Below are 24685 nucleotides of genomic sequence, written 5' to 3'. Positions count from 1 at the left end.
TTGGAAATTTCATTATTAATGGTTAATGAGGTCGCTCTGTTACTAAACTGATGTGGCGTGGTCAGTGTGTGGTGACAATGGTGCACACAAAGTTTGGCGTCAATATGTCAAAGCTTTGCAGAGATAGTCAAGTCAAGTCAAGTCACCTTTATTTATATAGCGCTTTTAACAATACAGATTGTGTCAAAGCAACTGCACAGTATTTAAACAGCACAATAGTGTGTAAGTAACGCATTATTGTAAACCATAAATTTTCAGTTAAAGGCAGTTCATCAATGAATTCAGTGATATCATCGTCCAGTTCAGTTCAAATAGTATAGGATATCGCTGGAAAGTGTCCCCAATTAAGCAAGCCAGAGGCGACAGCGGCAAGGAACCAAAACTCCACAGGTGACAGAAATGGAGAAAAAAACCTTGGGAGAAACCAGGCTCAGTCGGGGAACCAGTTCTCCTCCGGCCAGACGAAACCAGCAGTTTGTAACAATGTCCGATTGTAGAGAAAACAGCGTCAGTTGCAGTTTTTGCAATTTTGTATATCAACACGAAATTCATAACTTTTTTGCAAGCATTGTCTGAAGAAAATCCAAGTCAAATTTAGTGAAATCGGTCCAACGGTCTAGTAGGAGTTCAAAAAAGTAGATTTTCAACATATCAAAATGGCGGACAGGAAGTTTAGTTGGTATCAATGTTTTTGCCATGGTCCAAGGAATTCATCAAGACCAGTTTCATTACAATAGGCTAATATACTCAAAAGTTATTAGCATGTTTGTAAATTTTATTATAATGTTTGACCACAAGGTTTTGTCCCCCCAAAACTTTTTCAGTACCACCAGAGCATGGTGCCAAATACACGCACCGAGTTTCATAAAGATACAGCATTTTACAACAAAACTGAGAATGGTCAATGGCCAAAAAGGCTGACATGGGAAAATTGGGTATGGTTCGACGGCATGCTGCACCAGTTTTTCACATCTCCTAACCACTAGGTGGCACTGTGACAAAACAGTGCAGGTAGCCTTAGTTCGTGGTTATTATAACACACACCAAGTTTGGTGTCAATATGCCAAACCGTTGCAGAGATATAACCTCACATCCATTTTTGCATGCTCTTCGTCAAATTTGTTCACACGTTATTTGAGAATGGTTTGACTAATCAACTTGAATTCCATAACTTTTTGCCAGCATGGTCTAAAGATGATCTGAGCCAAGTTTGGCGAAAATCAGATAAATCGCCTAGGAGGAGTTCAAAAAGGTTTTTGGAACTATTCAAAAATAGCAAAAATACTTGACCTTGCGAATTAAAAATTTTGGTGTCCATTCGACTCAGCATGAGCCAAGGATTCAGAGGACAAAAATAATTTTTCGCTAGAGTGGCGCTAGTCAGAGACTCCAAACTTGCAGTGGTTAATGTTGAGACTGTCCTCTATCAGATTGCCAAATTTCATAACTTTCCCGCAAGCGGTTCTATGGGCTGCCACTGACTAATAGAGCGGAAGAAGTAGAATAATAAAAACGCCAACGGATATATTTACGTGGCAGTCTTGGCCTAATGGTTAGAGAGTCTGACTCATAACCCGAAGGTCACGGGTTCGAGTCTCATATCCGGCAGGGATCATAGGTAGGGGGAGTGAATGATCAGTGCTCTCTTCCACTCTCAACACTACGACTGAGGTGAGACCCTTGAGCTCCCTGGGGTCCGCAGCAATATGTCTGCCCACTGCTCACGTTGTGTGTGTGTTCACTACTGTGTGTGTGGATGGGTTAAATGCAGAGCACAAATTCCGAGTATGGGTCACCTTTCCTTTCCTTTCCCTCCCAATGATAAAATACAATAATAAATAAAATATTTATTAATAAAAAAGTCAAGTCAAGCCAAATATAATGATGATGTTTTTCATAGGCTAAGCATTTATCTGTTAGGAGCAATAGACTAGAATTGTTATTATCATATCTTGTCACATTTTACAGCTGTCATGACTGTGATTATCAGAACTATGATTTATAAAAGCAGTTCTAGCAAGACTGCCTGATCTGAGTTCGGAAGGGCTGAGAGTTAAATAAATGAAAGAATTAAAGAACCATAACCACATGAACTATAGCCAAGTTCTAGAAATAGCAGGCTTTAAAAGTTTGACAAAGTTTGTGTCTTTACTTTTTAATAATCCACCATCTAAAACGCAATGACCCGATGAAGGTCTCCTCGGAATATACGTCAAATTAAGACAAGCGACGTGTCAGCTTTTCAGAGCAGATTCATTTAGTTGGAACAGCACTGTTGCGTTTTCAACTGCAGAAAAACTAGCTCTCGGCAGATCTCAATGTATACGAGAGTATCTGGAACGGAAGACAAGCAGGTGCAGAAAGAGCCGTCAGACGTTCTGAAGCTCAGATGGGGTTTTAATCAAGAGTCCTGCAGTTTTCACATCTCTGATAAATGCATGAGAGAGACTTCTGATAGGTCCATTAAAGCATTAAAGAGCGCTGACCGCATTTAATAGCTAAATAAATGCCGCTGATGATGGGAAAGAATTTTAATGGCTCTTCTGCTGCTCTTGTGTGTTTGAACGTCTCTGACATTACTGTATGTGTGTGTGCATGGTTGAAAAATAACACTCAATAAAAACCGGCTTTAACCTTTATATAAACTGCAACATAATGCTGGTTTAAATTGTGTTTAGTAAGAAGTTTTGCTTAACAAAAAAAAAGTTACGGGTGGCCATTTAGTATTGAGTCACAACAACCTGCACTCTGTCAAAAATATAGCTATTAGGGACAAACTTCTATATAATTACTTAAGCAGTTTACAGGTACTTAACAAGTTTTTTTTATATATAGTTTGGTTATATATATTTATATATATACAGATCTAAAGGCCTAAAACCACTGGTAAAAATGCCTTTTTTAAATGTTGCAATTTGTAATAGTTTTCATTACAAATTATAATATGGAGTGGAGAAATTGTTTTGGGAATAAATAAATAAATAAAGAACAGTTTGTGTAAAAAGTTAAATAAAATAAAATGAGATAAAATTAATTGAGATATAATATAATTAAATAAAATGAGATATAATTTAATTATAATATAATTGTTTTGGGGCAAAAACTAATAATGAGATAAAATAAAATAATAAAATAAACAAATTACAATATATACCATAATATAATAATAAAATAAAATAAAATAAAATAAATACATGTGCAGTGGAGAAATTGTTTTGGGGCAAAACAAAATTAATAAAACAAACTAAAGCATTTTTGCTACAATGAACAAAACACTATTTGAGAATGATCCAAAGAGCATCAACATCTAAAATTTTCTATTAATGTTCAGATTTAAATTAGATTTTGAATCATACATGCAACACAGACTGTATATACAGCGCAAAATACTGCCCAATAAGACATTTTTATGGCTGATAATTTCTCTCAATCTATTATTGACTCAATAATTATTGGCAGGTGAAACAAAACAATAAATCAACACAATACCCAACACACCAAGCCTGCCATAATGACAGATAAATAACACCCTACTGTTTTGACAGCCACTTGAGCGCAAACATAACATTGATAAAGGCAGACAGAGATGATGACCGTGTGATATGGAACATGTTTCATGTCACGGTCTGGTCATCTCAGATGAGTCCTCCAACATTTATGAGCTCATAAATATGCATTAATGTTACGCAGGTCTGCAGTGAAGGCTTGAATAAACATGATCGTACGATGTGCTGTGAATGGCTGCTGACCCCCAGACAAAGAGGAGAAAGTGAAGAGGCACGACTGCGGATCCACAAGCAGAGAGAGTGGTTACAGATAAATATAGACACAAGTTTGAGCTTTGATCTCCGAGTCCCATCGTGAGACAGACAGAAGAAGAGCGGGTTACATCACATACACTGTCATAGAGAAACCTACAGATGATCCAGGCCAAGACACGCCACTCAGACTCTCTGACAACTCCCATGATTCTTTGCAGAGAATCCACAGTGCTCACACACTTTCTACTTTCCATTTTTCTTTAATTTTAACATTAAAGAATGGACTGGAAACCCTGGCTCTGCATCTGCTGCTGTTCTTATACCAAGGACCAGTATTGGAGAGTTTTTTAAACAGCTCAAACTGCAAAGCATCTATATAAATAATTTATAATGAACTAAACTGTCTACCTTAAAGGATAACTATTGCCAAAATGCAACCTGGGCTGTTTTTTTTTTTTTTTTTTTACTTTTTTTTCCATCTGGTGCATACCTACATCGACCAACAATTATAAAACAGCACAAAGGATGCAAGAACCTTGTCCAACACGAACGGCCTCCAACACACGGTGAGGGACATTTCTCCTCGATTACAAATGCAAATAAGAAACATGAACAGAGACCAGTCCTACATCCACCGCTGGAGACAAATAACCTCTGAGTGTGAATATATTTGAATATCTGTATTCATGAAGCCGGGGCCAGAGAGAGAGGAAAGTGTTCTTACCCCACTGTAGAGGAGCCAGCTGCAGATGGTCTAGTATGAGCTGGTTGAGGACGCCCTCCACGCTGGCCTCCCCGTGACGCTGAAGGGACGAGTGCACATTTGGTCAAGGAAAACATGGCAAAATTGCTATACTGGTGCATCCTTAATGATGCTGAAAACTGATCAGAAAGTCCTATGATTCTCATCCATATCATGTTTATCTTATAAGGGTTTATAACAATAATGCCACTCTATATTTTCTGCATTAAATTAGCCAAGCAGCTTGCATGGAGACGATGAGCGTGTAGACGGAGGTGAAATATTTGCACGCAGAGACAGTATTAACAGCGACAACTACAAAAACTCATTACGTAACAGCAGTGATGCTATCAGAAGCCTCTAATGACTGCGAGTTGTGTAATGATGCTAAGCGCCGTGCTGAGTCTGAGAGATGGCCGCCTTCTCTACTGAACCATGTAAGTGTACGCGGGGATCTGGAAAAGAGGAAGAGATATGGACAATAATAATAATAGAACCATTTATTTGACTTTAAACGAACAGTTGACCTAAAAATGAAAATTTACTCAACCTTTGGCTATTTGAGAAGTACTATTGAGGTCAATAGATTACATACACCTTGCAGAATGGGCAAAATGTTAATTGTTTTACCAAAAAAAGAGGGATCATACAAGATTTTTTTTTTTGTTTAGTGATAGTTGACGAGTCCCTTGTTTGTCCTGAACAGGTTGACTTCGGAAAAATCCTTCAGGTCCCATGAATTATTTGGATTTTCAGCATTTTCTTGTATTTGAACCTTTTTCAACAATGACTGTATTATATTGAGATCTATCTTTTCACACCGAGGACAAACAAGGGACTCATGTGCAACTATTACAGAAGGTTCAAACGCTCACTGACGCTTCAGAAGGAAAAACGATGCATTAAAGGATAACTATTACCAAAATGCAACCTGGGCTGTTTTTTTTATACTGTAAAAGAGACAAACTTATATCTAAAAGCATAATTACAACAAACAAACCGTTTCTGAGATTGACCGTGATTTCGTTTTGTGGTCAATGGCCGGTAAATGGGAGTTCTAGGGGCATAACTTTGAGCGCATCAAAATCGATATTTTTACAACACTAAGAAGGCTCGACACACCATGAAACTTTGCTCGAAGTATTGCCTGGGTCTCTACACATAAACTCGAGCATTGAGAACATTGTTTGTGTACACAGAGTTTACTAAAAAGAAAGTTTTTGAACAACTCACTTTCACTGTTTGAGTTTCCGCTCGCAGCCGTCTTGCCAGTCAAGAGGTGTCGATCTCTGAATGCGAGGAGAGTAAAGATGGATAGCTCCTAAAGCATATTTACATATAAATGCACGGCTAATTCGTTGTTTTGTCACAAGTGAAAAGCAATATTAACCTTCTAGTTGTAAAAAGAGCCTCATATAAGTCTAATATTTCGTCCTATGGAGTCCATTCATTCGCATTCGGAGATCGACACCTCTTGACTGGCAAGACGGCTGCGAGTAGAAACCCAAACAGTGTGAGTTCAAAACCTTTCTTTTTAGTAAACTCTGTGTACACAAACAATGTTCTCAATGCTCGAGTTCATGTGTAGAGACCCAAGCGATACTTTGAGCAAAGTTTCATGGTGTGTCGAGCCTTCTTAGTGTTGTAAAAAAATCGATTTTGATGCGCTCAAAGTTATGCCCCTAGAACTCCCGTTCACCGGCCATTGACCACAAAACGAAATCACGGTCAATCTCAGAAACGGCTCGTTTGTCGTAATTATGCTTTTAGATACAAGTTTGTCTCGTTTACAGTAAAAAAAAACATCCCAGGTTGCATTTTGGCAATAGTTATCCTTTAAGATCCAGGGGTGTAAACTTTTTGAATTTGAAGATCAGGGTAAATTTTGTCTTCTGGGAAACAAGTATCTTCTGTAGTTTTTAAAGGGCATTTCAAAATGAAACGAAAATATGATATTTAGTCAAAATTAAGAAAATTGTATACATCTTCATTCTGTTCAAAAGGTTACACCCCTGGATCTTAATGCATCATTTTTCCTTCTGAAGCATCAGTGAGTGTTTAAACCTTCTGTAATAGTTGCATGAGTCTCTCAGTTGTCCTCAGTGTAAAAAGATGGATCTCAAAATCATACAGTCATTGTTGGAAAGGGTTCAAATAGACAAAAATGCTGAAAAACCAAAGAATTTGTGGGACCTGAAGGATTTTTCTGAAGAACAGCAGGCAGCTTAACTGTTCAGGTCAAACAAGGGTCTCATGAACAAATATCACTAAACAAAAAATAAACACCACTGTAGATCATTCAGGTAACAGTATTAGCACAGTATTAAGATTCAAGTGCATTTAAACTTTTGAACAGGTTTTTTTTTTTTAATTCAACTAGTATTTTCTCTTGTGACTATATGTAAATGTCTTTTATGTGAAATATCTTGTTCACATAAATGTATTTTGTATGATCCCTTGGTAAAATAATTAATTAAATATGAAAATATTTTTGGTAAAATAATTAACATTTTGCAGATTCTGTATGTAAACTTTTGCCCTCAACTGTATACCTCAACTCCAGTCCACCAATTAACATCTTGTGTGTCAGTGGATTTTCATTTGAAAGGACAACAGGAGATTAACTTTTTCACTGGGGGAAGCGTTATTATATGGACTCGAATTTTAGCTGGAAGCTATAGTTTACATTTAAAAAGGTTTAATAATGGATGTTTCTTATAAAGACATAATTTTTAGTTTACAAGACATTAATTGAAGGACTGGAGTTGTGTGGATTAGCTATTGGCGAAACGACAGACTATGAAAAGATATATCTTTTTATAATATATGGTATATGTGTGGTATAAAATATTAGTTATCGGTCTACTTGATCTGCAATGATCAGAATCAACATTGGCCCTGAAAAACATATATCGGTTAGCCTGGCTAACGCCAAACCACGTCATGACAACTGGGAACCACATGTTCATTTTCTCGTATTTGAGGCGTGGTTTACGAATGCCCAGAGCCGTTTATTGGGTGCTATGAATGTCTATCAAATGCGGTTTAACGCCAAAAGTTGCTCTTTTTTCAAAATAAACTTGCGTTCTAAACTACTCAGAACACTATCTAAGGCTGCATCGAAAGATAACTTTGCGTCTGCTGCCATGCTGGATCCATAGTTATAAACAAGCTACATAGTTGTAAACCCAGGCTACATATCGGTCGACCCCTAAATAAAAGGATTCACACGACACAAACACTAGTAAGTGATCTAAAATTTTAGTTATTATTAGCAAAATGACAGATTATGAAGAGATATCTTTCTTTATAATATATCTAGTGTGGTATAAAATATCAGTTATCGGTCTACTTGATCTTTAATAATTGGTATCACATTGGCCTTGAAAAACACATATCGGTCTTACCCCTAAATAAAAGAATTCACGTGACAAATACTAGTAAGTGACCTCAAATTTCAGTAACTATTGGCGAAAGACAGACTATGAAGATATATCTCTCTTTATAATATATCTAGTGTGGTAAAAAATATCAGTTATCGGTCTACTTGATCTGTATAATCGGTATCATTATCGGCCCTGAAAAACACATATTGGTCGACCCCTTAATAAAAGGATTCACATGACACAAACACTAGAAAGTGACCTCAAATTTCAGTAATTATTGGCAAAACGACAGACTACGAAGAGACATTTCTCTTTATAACATATCCAGACCAGTGTGGTCACACACAGATATATTTGTGTGTTTACGGTTGGTTGACTGACATGATGGCATCTCTGACCCGCGGGCTCAATATGAACTTGGACACACTCTCCCACAGGGCGGCTTTAAAACACAACCCATCATCTGTTACTCGTCCCGTCTTTTTCTTCATATCATTGTAATTTAACCCGCCTAATCACGCCTATGTTTCTACACATCCAATCGGTCATGCTGATGCCATGCACATTGCTGCTCGAAACTGTATCTCTTGATTATTTATTATTTTAGGTGTTTATTATTTTGTAAGTGTCATCGTGAAGAGAACAAGTGCTTGTAATCATGGGGGCGTTTAAACCCTATTAAAATAAGGGAAGTTCAGAGCACATGTCAGGGTGTCAGTCTCCTGAAATAAACGAAAGGTGATGAACGCCACTGGATGAAGCGTAAGAAAGCTGAGTGTCTGATTGGCTGCTGCGATTTTGACAGTTTGGAGGATAGAAGATGTGATTGGTGAGCAACTGTGAGTAACACAAAAGCAATTTTCACAGCTACAAGATATCAACATAAAGCTAATTATAGATATTATAGGCTAAGCTACATCGAAAGGAAAAATATTATTTATATTATTTATATTATATATAATTTTGTTTTTTCCAGTTGTCCCCAATAGGAGGTTCTGCCATATTTACTTATTAGGACAAATTTGTCCTCAAACTACAGCTAAGTACATGTACTGTACACACAAGCGCCATAAGTTTGAACCATATGTCAGAGCATCAAGCTCAGTGTAAACGTGTCTCCTCCAGTATGTCCAGCTGTTGAAAACAGATGCTGTCTGATGGACATCCTCACAGCTGGGACTCACATAACATCCATAACATATTACATCACCTGAGTCATTTGACATCCTCCAAAGGCAAAGCTGCTACACCACAGAACAACAACAAAAAACTACCAGGAGAGCTCATCTGAAAACATCTGATTCATAAAACAAACAGCTACAACTCAAATCTGACTGGACGAGACTACAGTTAAGGCACTAATGATGCCCAACTAATGTGAAATCAACACAGACTGAGATGGCTTGTCATTCATTATAAAATGGAAAGTTTTAAGTTTCAGATAAACAACAATTTAAAAGTATTTTTTAACTGTGGCAAATAAAATAAAATTGTTATATAACCATCCTGCATTTGTTTATTATTTATTTATTTTACTATTAATACTGTATGTTTAATTATGTAAACATTTGTATAGTTTATCATATTTTGCTTCAACCTGTTCTAGAGGTTTTCTAGGTAAAGTAAAACAAAATAAATAACGTTTACTTTTTAAATAACCATCATACAGTTAAACTAATAAACTACATTACTTAATGTATATAGCCAAATATATGTAATATTTATTAATATTTTATGCTATTAACTATTAATACTTTATGCTTAATAATGTAAATACCTGCGTAGTACAGTACCTGTATAGTATTTACACAATTACATAAAAATATATAACGTTTTGCTTTCACCAAGATAGGTTGTTCTAGAAAAAAAGTAAATAAATAAATAAAATAAAAAACGCTTTACTTTTTAAAACACCATCCGACAGTTAGGCTAATAAACTATATTAGTTACAGTATATAGCCAAATAACTGTTATTTACTTATTTTTACAACGAATACTTTATGCTTTATGTAAATACATGTATAGTACAGTAACTGTATAGTATTTACATAATTACATGAAAATATATCACATTTTGCTGTTCTAGAGGTTTTCTAGGTAAAATAAAATACAAGAAAATAAAATATAAAATAAAATAAAACAACCACTTTTTAAAACAACTGAATGAACTATATTACTTACAGTATATAGCCAAATAACTGTTATGTAATATTTTTTTATGTTTATTTATTTATTTTTACTAATAATACTGTATGCTTTGTGCAAACGCCTGTATAGTACAGTACCTGTATAGTATTTACATGATTGCATAAATATATCATATTTTGCTTTTGCCAAGATATGTTGTTCTAAGGTTTTCTAGGTAAAATAAAATAAAATAAAATAACCTTTACTTTTTAAAACATCATCCGACAGTTAGGCTAATAAACTATATTACTTACATTATATAGACTAATAACTGTAATTCGTTAATTTATTTGTTTGTTTATATAGTACAGTACCTGTATAGTATTTAAATAATTACATAAAAATATATCATATTTTGTGGCTGTTCTACAGATTTTCTAGGTAAAATTAAATGAAAGAAAAAAAATACAATACAAATAAATAAATAAATAAATAAATAAAATAAAATAACCTTTGCTTTTTAAATAATCATCCTACAGTTAGGCTAATGAACTATATTACCTACAGTATATAGCCAGAATAACTGTTTATTATTTATTTATTATTATTAATCTATTAATACTGCATGTTTAATTATGTAAATGTGTATAGTTTTGCTTCTACAATGATAGGCTGTTCTAAAGGTCTAGTTAAAATAAAATAATTAATAAAATAAAACCATCCTACAGTTTGGCTAATGAACTATATTACAGTTTATAGCCAAGTAAATGTTTGTTTATTTATTTATTTTATTATTTCTACTGTATGTTTAATTATGTAGATACATGTATAGTCTATCATATAGTATAGTTTAGTTGCTTCCGCGTTTATAGGCTGTTCTATGGGTTTTCGAGGTAAAATAAAATACAATCAGCCTATATATATATATATATATATATATATATATATATATATATATATATATATATATATAGTTTATTACTATTTGTACTGTATGTTTAAGTTTGCTTTGGAAAAATACGTATTGTAAAAAGCACTTCAATGAAAAATAACTAAATATTATATATGATATACTGTATATGACAGTAATCGTTTTACAGTACAAAAGTGATATGCCAGGCAAGACTGTATATTCCAGGGATTTTCTGTATATTCCGTTAAAAATGGCTTTTTAGTAAGTTGAGCTACTCAAATGACCCAGTGTAAAGAAAAAAGACATTGATAGTGTTATCAGGACAACTGGCTTGAGAAAAGGATATGATGGTCCAGTGGATGTCCAGCGTGCTGTTGATGAGTCCTCCCTGGACCTGCTGCCTCTTCTCTTCCTGCTGCCGTACCGTAGCCAGTCGCAGTGCATCATGGTCCGTCACGGGCATGCTGTCAAAATCAAACTTGTCCACCTGAATGGCCATCCTGCACAAACACAGAAGCACACAAAGGTCAAGTGAAGTGCTGTCATTCAAATCCACAACAAAAATACATTTGTTTCACAGAGGACGACATGCTCAAAAATAAATCCTTCAAACGTCAGTCAGATTTCATTTGTATACAGAATGCTCAGAAACCAACAACAAAAATCCATCATCATAAAAGGCCTGTCAGAAACTGTACACAAAAAATGCCAAGGACATGTGCACAAGCTCACAAAAACCACTTCAGGCTCATAGAAACACCAATAAAACATCCTTGACATTTCCATGTTCTCCGTTATCAGCGAGCAGAGAGAAAGACAAAGCGCGAGAGACAGAAAGAACGATAGAGGGATGGATTAATGAAGGAGATAAGACCCTCTGGGGGGCTGTTGGGAGACACTCTCAGGCCTGGAGTCGGATCACAGCATCTACTGCAAATCTATTGATTACAGATGGAAAACATGCTGCGATGTGTGACAAAAGAGCACAACATCCATTGTTTAGGTGTGCGGCGTGGAAATGATAAAGACTGCACTTAGAATGCAAAAGAATATACTATGTTTTTACATTTCTTGTTTTTACAAGAAAACGTGAGAGATGCTGACATGTGCACAACTCAGCAGCATTCTAGAAAGTGTCAGAGAAAAAATAAATAAATAAAATAAACAAACAAATGAATAAATATTTTAATAAAGCCACACTTGTGGCAAGTGTTCAGGAGAATGAATGAATGAATCAATCAATTCTCAATAATCAGTCACTATTTTCCCTAAAGTATATTAATTTCACTAAAGCAGTATTTTCATGCCATGTGATCAGGAAAAATAAAACACATCACAATTTAGTTTGGATGGATGAATGATAATAAAGATAGAAGGATGGATGGAATAAAAAATAGACAGATAGAAGGATAGATAAAATAAATACAAAAATGAAGAAGGAAAGATAAAATAAATTAAATACATATAATGATAGAAGGATGGATAAATTAATATACAATAAAATAAAACAATAATTGGATGGATGGATGAAAAATAAGTAAAAGGATAGAAAAATAAAATTAAATTAAATTAATAAAAATAATAATTACAATTTAGTTTGGATGGATGGATGGATGGAAGGATACATAAAAAATAAATAAAAATATAAAACAGGGTTTCTGCAGATATGAACAAGTGAAATTTAAGACTTTTTAAGACCTTTTTAATACCACCTTATATGAAATTTAAGACCGAAACAGATATTATATTAAGACCGAAATAGATATTATATTACATGCATATATGTAATATTTAATGTGTTTAATGTAAAAAGTAAACACAATTTCATGGCTGTCATAAATTAAATTTATTACTACGATATACAGTGAACTTTTCATATCAGCAGATACTATTCCACACAAAATATCCCCATAAAAGTACCACTAGAAATATCTGATGTAAAAAAAAAATTCTGAAGCAATATTTTCATCAGTGCTCTATTAGCTTTTACATCTTAAATCTGCATATTTGATTTACCTTTATAAAGGCCTTTTTTTACTTTTGAAATGTATGCATTACCTTTGAAATTTATTTTATGAATTTATCAATAAATTCTAAATGGCTGTTAGCAGTGAGATTACATAATTTACACTGCAAAATTAAAAGTGAGATTAATGTTTTAAATACATTTATTGATTTATAAATATATACATTAGAAATGTTGGGTGTGGAGGCATACTTTTAAACACACTAAACTACCAGCAGGTGGCGGTAAGTCACTTCATGAGCGAATTATTTCAACTGATTCGAGCAAAACGCTGAATCGTAGCAAAACGTTGCTAGGAGAATGCTTCTGCTAATGTTGCATATTGTCTAATATGTAAGTAACTACTTGACTAACTACTTTTTTATTGAGCTAAAATTAATGTAACATTTGTAATTGTGAGAATTTTCAGCAAAAAGCTCACTTGGTATATTACTGAACTATATCATGTTATAAATAAACTATACATTTGAAATTTTTACCTCAGTGTGTTTCTTTAGAGTGCTGTTACATTCATTTGTTTTAAAGTATGTCACAAATAGACAAGAAATACACTATCCATTATCAATTTCTGTTTACGTTGAATGTATTAAAATATTAATCTTTCTTGCCCTTCGATGCTTCGCTAGTTGTTTTTGTCACTTCAGTTTTAATCAGGCGGTTTGTTCGGTCGGGCAAGTAAAAAAAAAAACATTTTAAAAGTATTTCGAAGGCTGGCGGTCAGCTAGCTCGACCTATATTTCTTATTATTATTGATAACATTATATACAGAAAAGGGTCGTTTGACCTGTATTCTGCTACTGCGATTCTGAAGACGCAGTAACTTCCACAGAGGGAGAAAAAAATCTAGTTGTTAGCAACTGTCCTTAGCCAAGCCCTATATTCAGTTTTTTTCAAGCTAAGTATCGCTAAACTTGCACTTCCCCATAGCTAAAAGGATAAATCCATTTTACTTCTGCGGTACAATCCGAGAGAGACTCGCGCCAATAACAGAAAGCTGATTGGCTATTGCATGCTGGTCTCATTTGTAGTTTAAATACAGCAAATTATATTTGGAATAGTGAAATAAAGAACTACAACACCACGGAAACAACAAAAAGAGAATTTAAATGTTAATTAGAATGTAGCGTTACATGGACATCTGAAAAATAAGACCTGTGTAAAATTATTTAAGACCTAGAACAGCGAATTTAAGACTTTTTAAGGCCTAAAATTTTGATTTTTAAATTTTAGACTTTTTAAGACCCCGCGGAAACCCTGATAAAAGGATAGATAAAATAAATTAAATACATATAATGATAAAAGGATAGATAAAATAAAACAAATACATAAAAATATAGAAGGATATAATACATTTAATTAAATACATATAATGATAGAAGAATAGATAATATAAAATAAATATAAGGATAAAATAAAATAACATTTAGTTTGGATGGATGGATGAAAGGACAGATAAAATAAAATAAATACATAATATATAAAAAGACAGATAAGATCAAATAAATAAAATACATATGATAGAAGGATGGATTACATAAAATAATAAAATACAATAATTATAATTTAGTTTAGATGGATGGATGATAATTCATACATTAAATACATATAAGGATGGATAAAATAAAATAAAATAATTACAATTTAGTTTGGATGGATGGTTGGAAGAATAGATAAAATAAAACAAATACATTAAATATAGAAGAACAGATAAATTAAATTAAATACATATAATAGTAAAGGGATGGATAAAATAAAATAATTACAATTTAGTTTGGACGGATGGTGTGATAAATAAAATAAAATAAATAAAAATAGAAGAATAGATAAATTAAATTATTATAAAAAAAAATGTATTTTGGATGGATGATAATCCATAAATTAAATACATAAAAATTAAACACAGGACAGAAGGATGGATAAAATAATTACAATTTAGTTTGGATGGATGGATGAAAATTAAATTAATTAAATACATATTAGGATAGATGGATAGATAAAATAAAACAAAAACATTAAATATAGAAGGACAGATAAATTAAATACATATAATGATAGAGGGATGGAAAAAATAAAATAACATTTAGTTTGGAAAATAAAATAAAATAAAATAAAATAAAATATTGAATGACAGAATGTTTGATGCATCATTCATCAAGATGCATTATTTTCATGCCATATGTTTAGGAGAACAAACAAAAATGAATGTTGTTGATTATTTTAAATTATTGAGGCAAATCATGTGACTTGCAATTAGACATTTTGTCTCCAGCAGTAATAGTGAAACTTGGCTGAGCACACAGCGCTAATGGAGAGATCTGACTGCACACAACATCCTCCAGTTCTTCCTTCCTTCATTCACTCACTCATCCAGTCCACACAAGACAACAGGCCGAGATCCCTGCAGACAGTGATACATAATTCATCACACACACATTAAGGAAAACACAAACAGCCTGCGGCCGCTTGCGCTCTGTTTCCACAGCCTGTGGCGTACTGGCCGCCGCGCAGGACCGAATAATTATTTTCCCCGTTCTTCTTTCATGCGTCTGGCGCGCTGAGGCTGCAGTGGATTAAGACGCTCAGATAGCAGCAGATGAATCACAGCAACCTGACTGGATCTCTCAATCTACTCCACTACTCCGTCTGTACACTCTCCTGCTTGCTTCTTTCATTTTTTTGTTGACATTATTTTGTTTATCTTTTGGTTTATTTTAGTTGCCTGTTCTTTTACAATGTTTCAGGTTCTTTTCATTATTTTGTCCTGCCAGTGTTTCATTCATTCTCCGGTTTGTTTTCATTCTGTCTTTCTTATCCTCTAGTTCAGTTTCGTTTAATTTGTTTGTTCTCCTGTTTGCTTTGCCACTTTTTCAGTTTATTCTTTCATTCTACCATTTGACAGTTTGTTTGGTCACCTGTTTTTCATTCTTCCTACCTTCTTTTGCTCAACCTTCCTTGCTTCCTTTTTTATTCTACTTGATTTCCTACCTTGCTTTCTATTTTCGTTCTTCCTTCTTACCTCCATTTTTTCTTCTTCCTGCTTTTTGTTTTCCCCTTTTTACTTGTTTATTTCCTTTTATTCTTCCTTGATTTTTCCTGAATTTTTCATTTCTATCTTCCTTTTTCGCTTTTTCATTCCTTTTTTGCTCCTCCTTGCTCTTTCCATTCTTCCGTTATTTCTTCTTTTTGTTTTACCTTACTTTCTTCCTCTCTCTGTTCTCTTCTTCTTTTATTCTATCCCTCCTTATTTTTTCTTCTTCCTACTTTTTGTTTCATTCTTCCTTCTTCCTTTTGTTCAACCTTCCTTGCTTCCTTTTTATTCTACCTGTTCCTTACTTTTGTTCTTCCTTTTTCTCCATTCTTTTTTCTATCCTTCCTTAATGCTAACTTCCATACTTTTTCTGCTCTACCTATTCTTTCTACTATCCTTCCCTTTTTTCTAGTACCTTAATTTTGTTCATTCTTCCTTCTTTTTTCATCTACCTTTCTTTTCATTCTTCCTAGCTTCCTTTTGTTCAACCTTCCTTGCTTCCTTTTTATTCTACCTGTTTTTAATTCTACCTTCCTTTCTTTTGTGTTCTTCCTTCTTTCCTCCATTCTTTTCTTTTATCCTTCCTTCCTTTTTCTGCTCTACCTTACTTCCTTTACCTTTTTACCATCCATCCTTATTTTTCCTTCTTCCTACTTTTTGTTTGTTCTCCCTTTTAACCTCCCTTATTTCCTTCTATTCTTCCTTCCTACTTTCCAACTTTTTTAAGTTCTTCCTTCCTTAATTCCATTTTCTGTCTTTCTTTCCTATTTCGATTTACCTTCCTTTTTTCATTCTTTTATCTTCCTATTCAATTTTCCTTCCTTCCTTGTTCTTAATTTCTTTTTTGTTCCTCCTTGTTATTTCTACTGTTTGATCTACCTGTCATCCTGTTTTGTTCTTCTTACCTTTCTTTTAGTTTCTCATTCCTTTACATCCTTGTTTCTTTTCTTCCTTCCTTGCTTCCTCATTTGTTCTTCCTTCCTTTATTCCTTTCTGTTCTACCTTCCTTCTACTTTCCATCGTTCCTTATTTAATCTTCCTTTCTTCATTCCGCTTTCTGTTGCCATCCATCCTTCCTCTTTTCCATCTTCCTTCTGCTCCTCTTTCCTTTCGTTCTTCCTTCCTTTCTTCCTCTCTGTACTCTTCTTACATTCCTTTCAGTTCTTCATTTCTTTTTTGTTCTACCTATCATGCATATTTGTTTTTTCTTCCACTCTTTTCTTATAGCTTACCATAATTCCAACTTCCTTCCTTTCTGCTCTACCTTGCTTCCACTTCTTTTCTACCACCCTTCCTTATTTTTTCTTCTTCTATTTTTAGTTTTTCTTCCTCTTTAACCTTTTATTTCCTTCTATTCTTCCTTAATTTATAGTTCTTTCTACTTTTGTTCTACCTTCCTTTGTTTTTCTATTCTTACCTTCCATCCATTTTCTCCTTCCTTAATTTTTCTGTTCTACCTTCTGTAATTCCTTTTTGTATACTTTCTTTCAATCTAGCTTCCTCCCTTTCTTTGATGTACCTTCCTTTTTCATTCTTTCATTCTTTTTATCTTTTTTCATTCTACCCATCATGCTACCCTGTTCTTTTTCCCCCTACTTCCTTCCTCTTTCTGTTCTACCTCCTTCCTTACTCCTTTTGTTCTACCTTTCCCTTTTTCATTCTTCAGATTTACTTTTAGTTCTTCATTCCTTCCTCTTTTCATTCTACCCATCATGCTTCCCTTTTTTCTTCCTTCCTCTTTCCATTCTACCCTCCTTCCTTCCTTTTGTTTTTCATCCTATGCTTCTACATTCCTTCCTTTTCTCGTTCTACCCATAAGACTTACTTGTTATTCCTTCCTTTCTCTTTATGTTCTACCTTCCTTCTTTTTGTTTGACCTTATTTGCTTTTTTATTCCTCCTCTATTTTAGTTCTTCATTCCTTCCTTTTTTTCTACCCACCATGCTTCTTTGTCTTCCTTCCTCTTTCTATTCAACCTTCCTTCCTATCTTCTTTTTTCTACCTTCTATCCTTTTTCATACCTCCTACCTTCCTTTTAGTTCATTTTTTCCTTTTTCTTCCTTCTCCCCTCCTTTCTCGTTAATGCAGTCAGTCTTGATGTTTAGTCACCTGATGTTTATGAGATGAGAGGTTAATGTCAGTGAAGAGGCTGCAGGTGTCTTGAGCTTGACACTGACGGACGTGTAAGTAAATGTGATCTGATTCGCGTGTAAACTGATCCCGTAAAACAACACGCAGGTAAAAGGAGACGCTGAGACATGATGGACTGATAAATACAATATCTTAGACGTGAATCTCATGGAAATCTCATAAGAGAGCTCACACAAACTCCAAACAAAGACGTATCACCGACAAACACGAGCAGTGCTCAGAAAAACTTACAGAAATGAGAAGAGAGGGAAAAATCCATCTCTACAGAGATGCCCAAAGTAATGAACCCAACCGCAAGAGAGATTCGAGAAGTGAGGCTCATCTCACAACAGACAAGACAGAAAGATCCCCTTATAGACACTCCACTGTGAAAACTCAATTCAGCAGTTACTAACAATAAACCAAACTTAAAGACGCCTCTTTTTTTAGAGAAAGCTTTATCATAAAAACTGCCTGACAGTTAACAACTAATGTTTCAGTTAGCATACAGAGCACACGGTCAGCAGGCCAATTAACACACTGCCACTAAAAATATTAATCTTTAAAAAAAAAAAATCAATAAATAAGAACTAAGAAGTCAGAAACGAGTCAATCACACTAACCAATTAGTCAGCTGGATATAAAGTGAACCAGACAACCAGTGTGACTCATGCCTAAAGCTAATACGATTATTTTTGTTTAATTTTTATTAAATGGGGTAAAATATAACCTGAATTTTTTAACCTAATACACACAGTTATGATGGTTTCTGTTTAACAGTTGTCCATCTTTCTCATCATACACTGCCAGTCAAAAGTTTTTGAACAGTAAGATTTTTCATGTTTTTTAAAAAAGTATCTTCTGCTTACCAAGCCTGCACTTATTTGATCCAAAGTACAGCAAAAACAGTAAAAGTTTAAAAATATTTTTTACTATTGAAACTAACTGTTTTCTATTTGAATATATTTTAAAATATTAATTATTTCAATGCTTTTTTATCATTACCCCAGTCACATGATCCTTCAGAAATCATTCTAATATTCTTATATTCTGAGTAGAATTTTTTGATGAATAGAAAGTTCAGAAGAACAGCATTTATCTGAAATAGAAATCTTTTGTAACATTATAAATGCCTTTACTTTTGATCAATTTAAAGCTTTTGTATGGTATAGTGTATAATGTTACAAAAGCTTTTATATTTCAGACAAATGCTGATCTTTGGATCTTTCTATTCATCAAAGAATCCTGAAAAATGTACTCAACTGTTTTGTACAATAATACAAAATTTTGAATTATTTTTAGAATGTAACAATAAAGACTGGAGTAATGATGCTGAAAATTCAGCTCTGAAATTACATTTTAAAATATATTCAAATAGAAAACAGTACAAATATTTCACAATTTTACAGTTTTTGCTGTACCTTGGATCAAATAAGAACAGGCTTAGTGAGCAGAAGAGACTTCTTAAAAAAACATTAAAATCTTACTGTTCTAAAACTTTTGACTGGCAGTGTGTGAAGAACAATACAGCATTTTACTAGTTTCTTGACACCATTAAAGTAGAAAATATGCAAAGGTAAAACCTCAAGCACAACACACATGTGCAGGTGCAAAGAAACACATGCACATCTCTGTTCTTCATCATTAGCTGTCAGTATCAATGCATCTGGACTCTGGAAAGAGGGTGTTATCATTCTACGCACGAGCACTACAAAGGAAAAAAAAATTAGAGAGAGAGCAAGAAAGAGAGAAAGAGGAGACAAAGAAAGACAAAAACAGACCTCTAAAGATTGAAGGACAAAAATCACCCACGCCCACACACACACACACATACATAAACATACACATTTTATACAGCCATTTTTGCTGCATTTTAAAACAACTAGTTTGCATGATTTCCAGGCAATTTACAGCAGTACATCAATTTCAGTTTATTGATTTTCATTATATATATTTTATTCATTATATGCATTCAGGAAGAGAAAGATACAGATACAGCATTTATGCGATCAAAGCATTTTGCTGCAGTGTCACTGACTGTCTGTTTAGAGAGGAGAGCGAGTGAGCGAGAGAGGGAGAGGGTTATATTTAGCTCACGTGTGTGTGTTCAGTCTCGTGACTCCAGCAGCAGCAACACTGAGCTATTTATAGACTGCCTCCCTGTAACCCGCGGTTACCGGCACACACAGCAGCATCGCTGCGCCACGGCAACGCCGCATCACCCCACCCAGCATCTCGACATAACATTAACTCACTGTGTCATTCAATTGAAATTATCATTTTTATACATTCAAAACGACACTATCCCTCAGATGAGTCCGCAGAAAAGATGACAGGTTATTAAATCCCGCCGTCTGCAAAAGTTCAATCTCACATATTCAAAATTATGTACAGGTACGTGCACGTTTTTTTTTCTTTATTTGAACAGTGATGTAATAAAATTGTTGAAAAATAAAATTGTTTGTTTTTAATTGTGATATTAGTACTCTATTATTTTCTTTTAAAAATGCATTTATTTTATTATTTAAGAATATTAAATTAAATAAAAAAAATAATCAACCATAACATTTTTAAATTCATTTTAATTACATTTCAATATGGCTACAGACATCCAGGGGTGGACTCTGCTGAGCCAGGTATTTATTTCTCTCTTTAAATATTTTATTTTACCTTATTACTTTGTTCATTCATTAATGTATGACAGTATATATTAAGATTTTTAATGTTTTTTTAAGAAGACTCTTCTGCTCACCAAGCCTGCATTTATTTGATCCAAAACACAGCAAAAACAGTACATTTTCAAAAATATTTTTACTATTTATAATAACTGTTTTCTATTTGAATATATTTTAAAATGTCATTTATTCCTGTGATTTCAAAGCTGAATTTTTAGCATCATTACTCCAGTCACATGATCCTTCAGGAATCATTCTAATATTCTGATTTGCTGCTCAAAAACATTTATTATTATGTTGAATACAGCTAAGTAGAATTTTTTCAGGTTTCTTTGATGAATAGAATGTTCAGAAGAACAGCATTTATCTGAAATAGAAATCATTTGCAATATTATAAATGTCTTTATCATCACTTTTGATCAGTTTAAAGCATCCTTGCTAAAAAAGTATTAATTTCTAAAATTTCTTAAAAAAAAAAAAAAAAAAAAAAAAAGATTATTCTGACTCCAAGCTTTTGATTGGTATAGTGTATAATGTTACAAAAGCTTTTATTTCAGATAAATGGTGATCTTTGGATCTTTCTATTCATCAAAAAATAAAATATTGATTAATAATAATAATAATAATAATAATAATAATAATAATAATAACAGATGTTTCCTAAATAGCAAAATCAGCATATTAGAATGATTTCTGAAGGATCATGTGACACTGAAGACTGGAGTTGTAATGCTGAAAATGTAGCTTTAATAGATTATATTTTAAAATATATTCAAATGTTACTGTTTTTGCTGTACTTTGGATGAAATAAATGCAGGCTTGGTGAGCAGAAGAGGCACATTCAAAATCTTACTGTTCAAAAACTTTTGACTGGTAGTGTAGGCATTTTAGGCTTTGAAACAGCACTACAGTAGAAAGTCAGTTGCATCTTGAGACACTGGAAAGGGGAAAACAATAGTATGCAACCACACACACACACACACACACACACACACACACACACACACACACACACACACACACACACACAGTAAAAAGGGAAAAGTGGCCCTTCATCATGGAGGAAGCACTTAGAGGCTTGTTGCTACAGCAACAGGCTTTTGTTTAAATTATGTGGGTAATGAAGAAGTTGAGCGGAGTATGTCACACCAACTCACACACTTCACAACAGAAGTGGAAAGAGTGCAAAAACCCAAAATGCACAATGTGTCACACATTCAATGGCCTTAATGGTGTGTGTTTCAAAAGGTGTGAATCAGTGACTGGCAGTTCAAACAATCTTCCACACAAATCAAACACATGCACACATGTATGATGTCATCGCAAACACACTTACTGTGACTGTCATAAAGCCTGCTGGTTTTTCTAACACAATCATTTTGCGTTACCAGAGCTCCATGGTTATTTTTTCGGTGAAAGAAAACAATAATAAAGAAGAAAGCTAAAATATTAAATGCCATGGATGAATATTTGTGTATATGTAGAAGGGTCAAAATGATTATTTTCACCTGCGATTTGGAGCCAAATACCTGGGTTTAGAAAGGTAGCAGCATTATTATGTTATTTTTACACAGAGATTGGTAGGTCTATTAGTAAAATCTGTTGACTTGAGCAATCCTTGTTGCATTGTATGCCAATAAGTCACAGTTCAGAAATGGAAATAAGTACTTCTCATATTTTTCCCCAAAGTTAGCAGGCCTGCAACTTAAAAACATTAAAGATATTTTAAAGGAGACCTATTATGTCCCGTTTTACAATGTAATATAAGTCTTAGATGTCCCCAGAAAGTGTCTGTGAAGTTTCAACTTAAAATACCCCACAGATCTTTTATTACATCATTATGAAAATGTGTATTTTGAGTTTAAGCAGAAACACGCAGTTTTCGTGCTTGGCTCTTTAAATGCAAATGAGCTGCTGACCCCCGTCCCCTTTTCCAGAAAAGGACTATGCCTTTAAATCATGTTTTAAACCATATTAGTTTAAACTTCTGATATACGGTTTAAGATTTGCATGTGCACAGAGAGCAGTTGTCTCACAGCATGTGTGCAACTCTCTTTCATGTCTTATTGCGCTTAAACTGTCAAATACACACAAGTTTATGTTAAAAACACTGTTGGTTTTGTCTGTGAAGGTAAACAGTTGAGAAAGAAATTGCATGTTTATATTAGATCAGTGTGGCAGCAGCATAATATACAGTAAATAAATCAATAAATTCACTGCTCTCTTGTCTCCTCTGAGGCTGGGGCTCTAAATAGTGTCCAGTGCTCGTCTGTCCAGCGACAGAAAAGTTAGCATGCTTTGCTTGAACTTTCGCCATAGCATTAGAACTGGTACTCCGTTGTCGTTTGTGGAAACACAGAAACACTGTGGGTGGAAACATGCAGATTAAGAGGTGCTAATATTATAATGAGATCCCATTCCTACATCAAAGGGGGAGCAAAATCTTAGCAGCTCATTTTTACTAGGTCGTTCTTTCACATTTTCAGGGACCCGATTATAGCAATTAAACATTGAAAACGTCAGATTTTCATGCTATGTCACCTTAAATATCATTTTGAATTAGGGTTCTTTAAGTTTTTTTTTTTTGTTATGTTTATTTTTAAGGCCCTATATCATTAAGTTAGGTATGGGGATCTAAAAGTGGTTACATTAGTAAACTATTAAATTGTACACATATTCAGTGTTTTTAAAAAAATTAAATATGAATTTTCAGTGCATTGCATTTGTTGTTGTTTGCCCAAAAAAATTTGGCTGGAGTATTATAAAACTAAAGGAAAGGAAGTGTTTACATCAAGTTCATACTGTTCGCAATTAGAATACCAGAACATGAAAATGTATTCATTCTCAGATCATAATCCAAAATCTAATATTAGATATAAATTTAATTCAAACTAATACCTTAAGAACCTTACTGAACAAATAACATATTAATTCAATTATTTAATAAATAAATACAGATATCTAGGTACGAAAATAATTAGGCGAGAGAGATGTAAGTACTGTACTACATTTCAGAATGCTTTCTAATAATATAACTTTATAGAAGATAATCTGAAATGTAATTAGGACTATTAGTTTTATTTCCCATTTCTCATTAAGTCTTAGTTATTGTTTCTCCCTGCCTTGAGGACAACTGAAAAAGTGGCACATCATATTCTACTCTCTTCAAACCTTCAGATAAATGCCCAGTTAAAGCTCTCATTAGAGTCATCTGGCTGAACACAGACAGGCTTGACTTCAACCGGTCCGGCTCAATATAAACTTATTAAAAGTTGATGAACTTCATGACCTGAGTTAGTTATCTGCTTAAATATGCTGGCATATAAAAATGTACGGTAAAACCTGAACTGAAAAAAAAAAATTACAGTTTCCACAAATTCTTTTTCCAGCATTTTTGTGTATTTGAACCCTTTCCAACAATGACTGTATGAATTTGAGATCCATTTTTTCACACTGAGGACAACTAAGAGACTCGTATGCGACTATTACAGAAGGTTCAAAAGCTCATTGATGCTCCAGAAGGAAAAACAATGCAATAGGAGCCAGGGGGTGAAAACTTTTGAACAGAATGGAGATTTTTCTTCTTTTGCCTAAATATAATATTTTTTAATTTAGTACTGCCCTTCAGAGGCTACAGAAGATACATGTTTCCCAGAACACAAAATAATTTAAATGTATATATATATATATATATATATATATATATATATATATATATATATATATATATATATATATATATATACTATACAGTTGAGGTCAAAACTTTACATCCTCAGAATCTGCAAAAAATAAATAAATAAATAAATAAGATGGATCAAACAAAATGTTATTGTTTATTTAGTACTGACCTGAATAAGATATTTCACATAAAATATGTTCACATATACTGTAGTC

General features: G+C 33.6%; 1 protein-coding gene across 1 annotated transcript in view; it reads right to left on the bottom strand.

Annotated features, from left to right (window-relative positions):
* Nucleotides 1–24685, bottom strand: part of LOC141289376 (trafficking protein particle complex subunit 9-like) — a 122178-nt gene that overhangs the window by 94521 nt on the left and 2972 nt on the right. Inside the window, exons 2-3 of the mRNA XM_073821483.1 lie at nt 11277–11429; nt 4486–4577 (exon numbers count right to left, since the gene is read on the bottom strand). Coding sequence (XP_073677584.1) covers nt 4486–4577; nt 11277–11429 — 245 coding nt within the window. The remainder of the gene's footprint in view (nt 1–4485; nt 4578–11276; nt 11430–24685) is intronic.

This window comes from Garra rufa, chromosome 17 (assembly GCF_049309525.1).
Source record: "Garra rufa chromosome 17, GarRuf1.0, whole genome shotgun sequence".
NCBI classification, from domain to species: domain Eukaryota; kingdom Metazoa; phylum Chordata; class Actinopteri; order Cypriniformes; family Cyprinidae; genus Garra; species Garra rufa.
The sequence above is the reverse complement of the archived record's forward strand: the minus strand, read 5'-3'. Positions and strand labels throughout refer to the sequence as shown.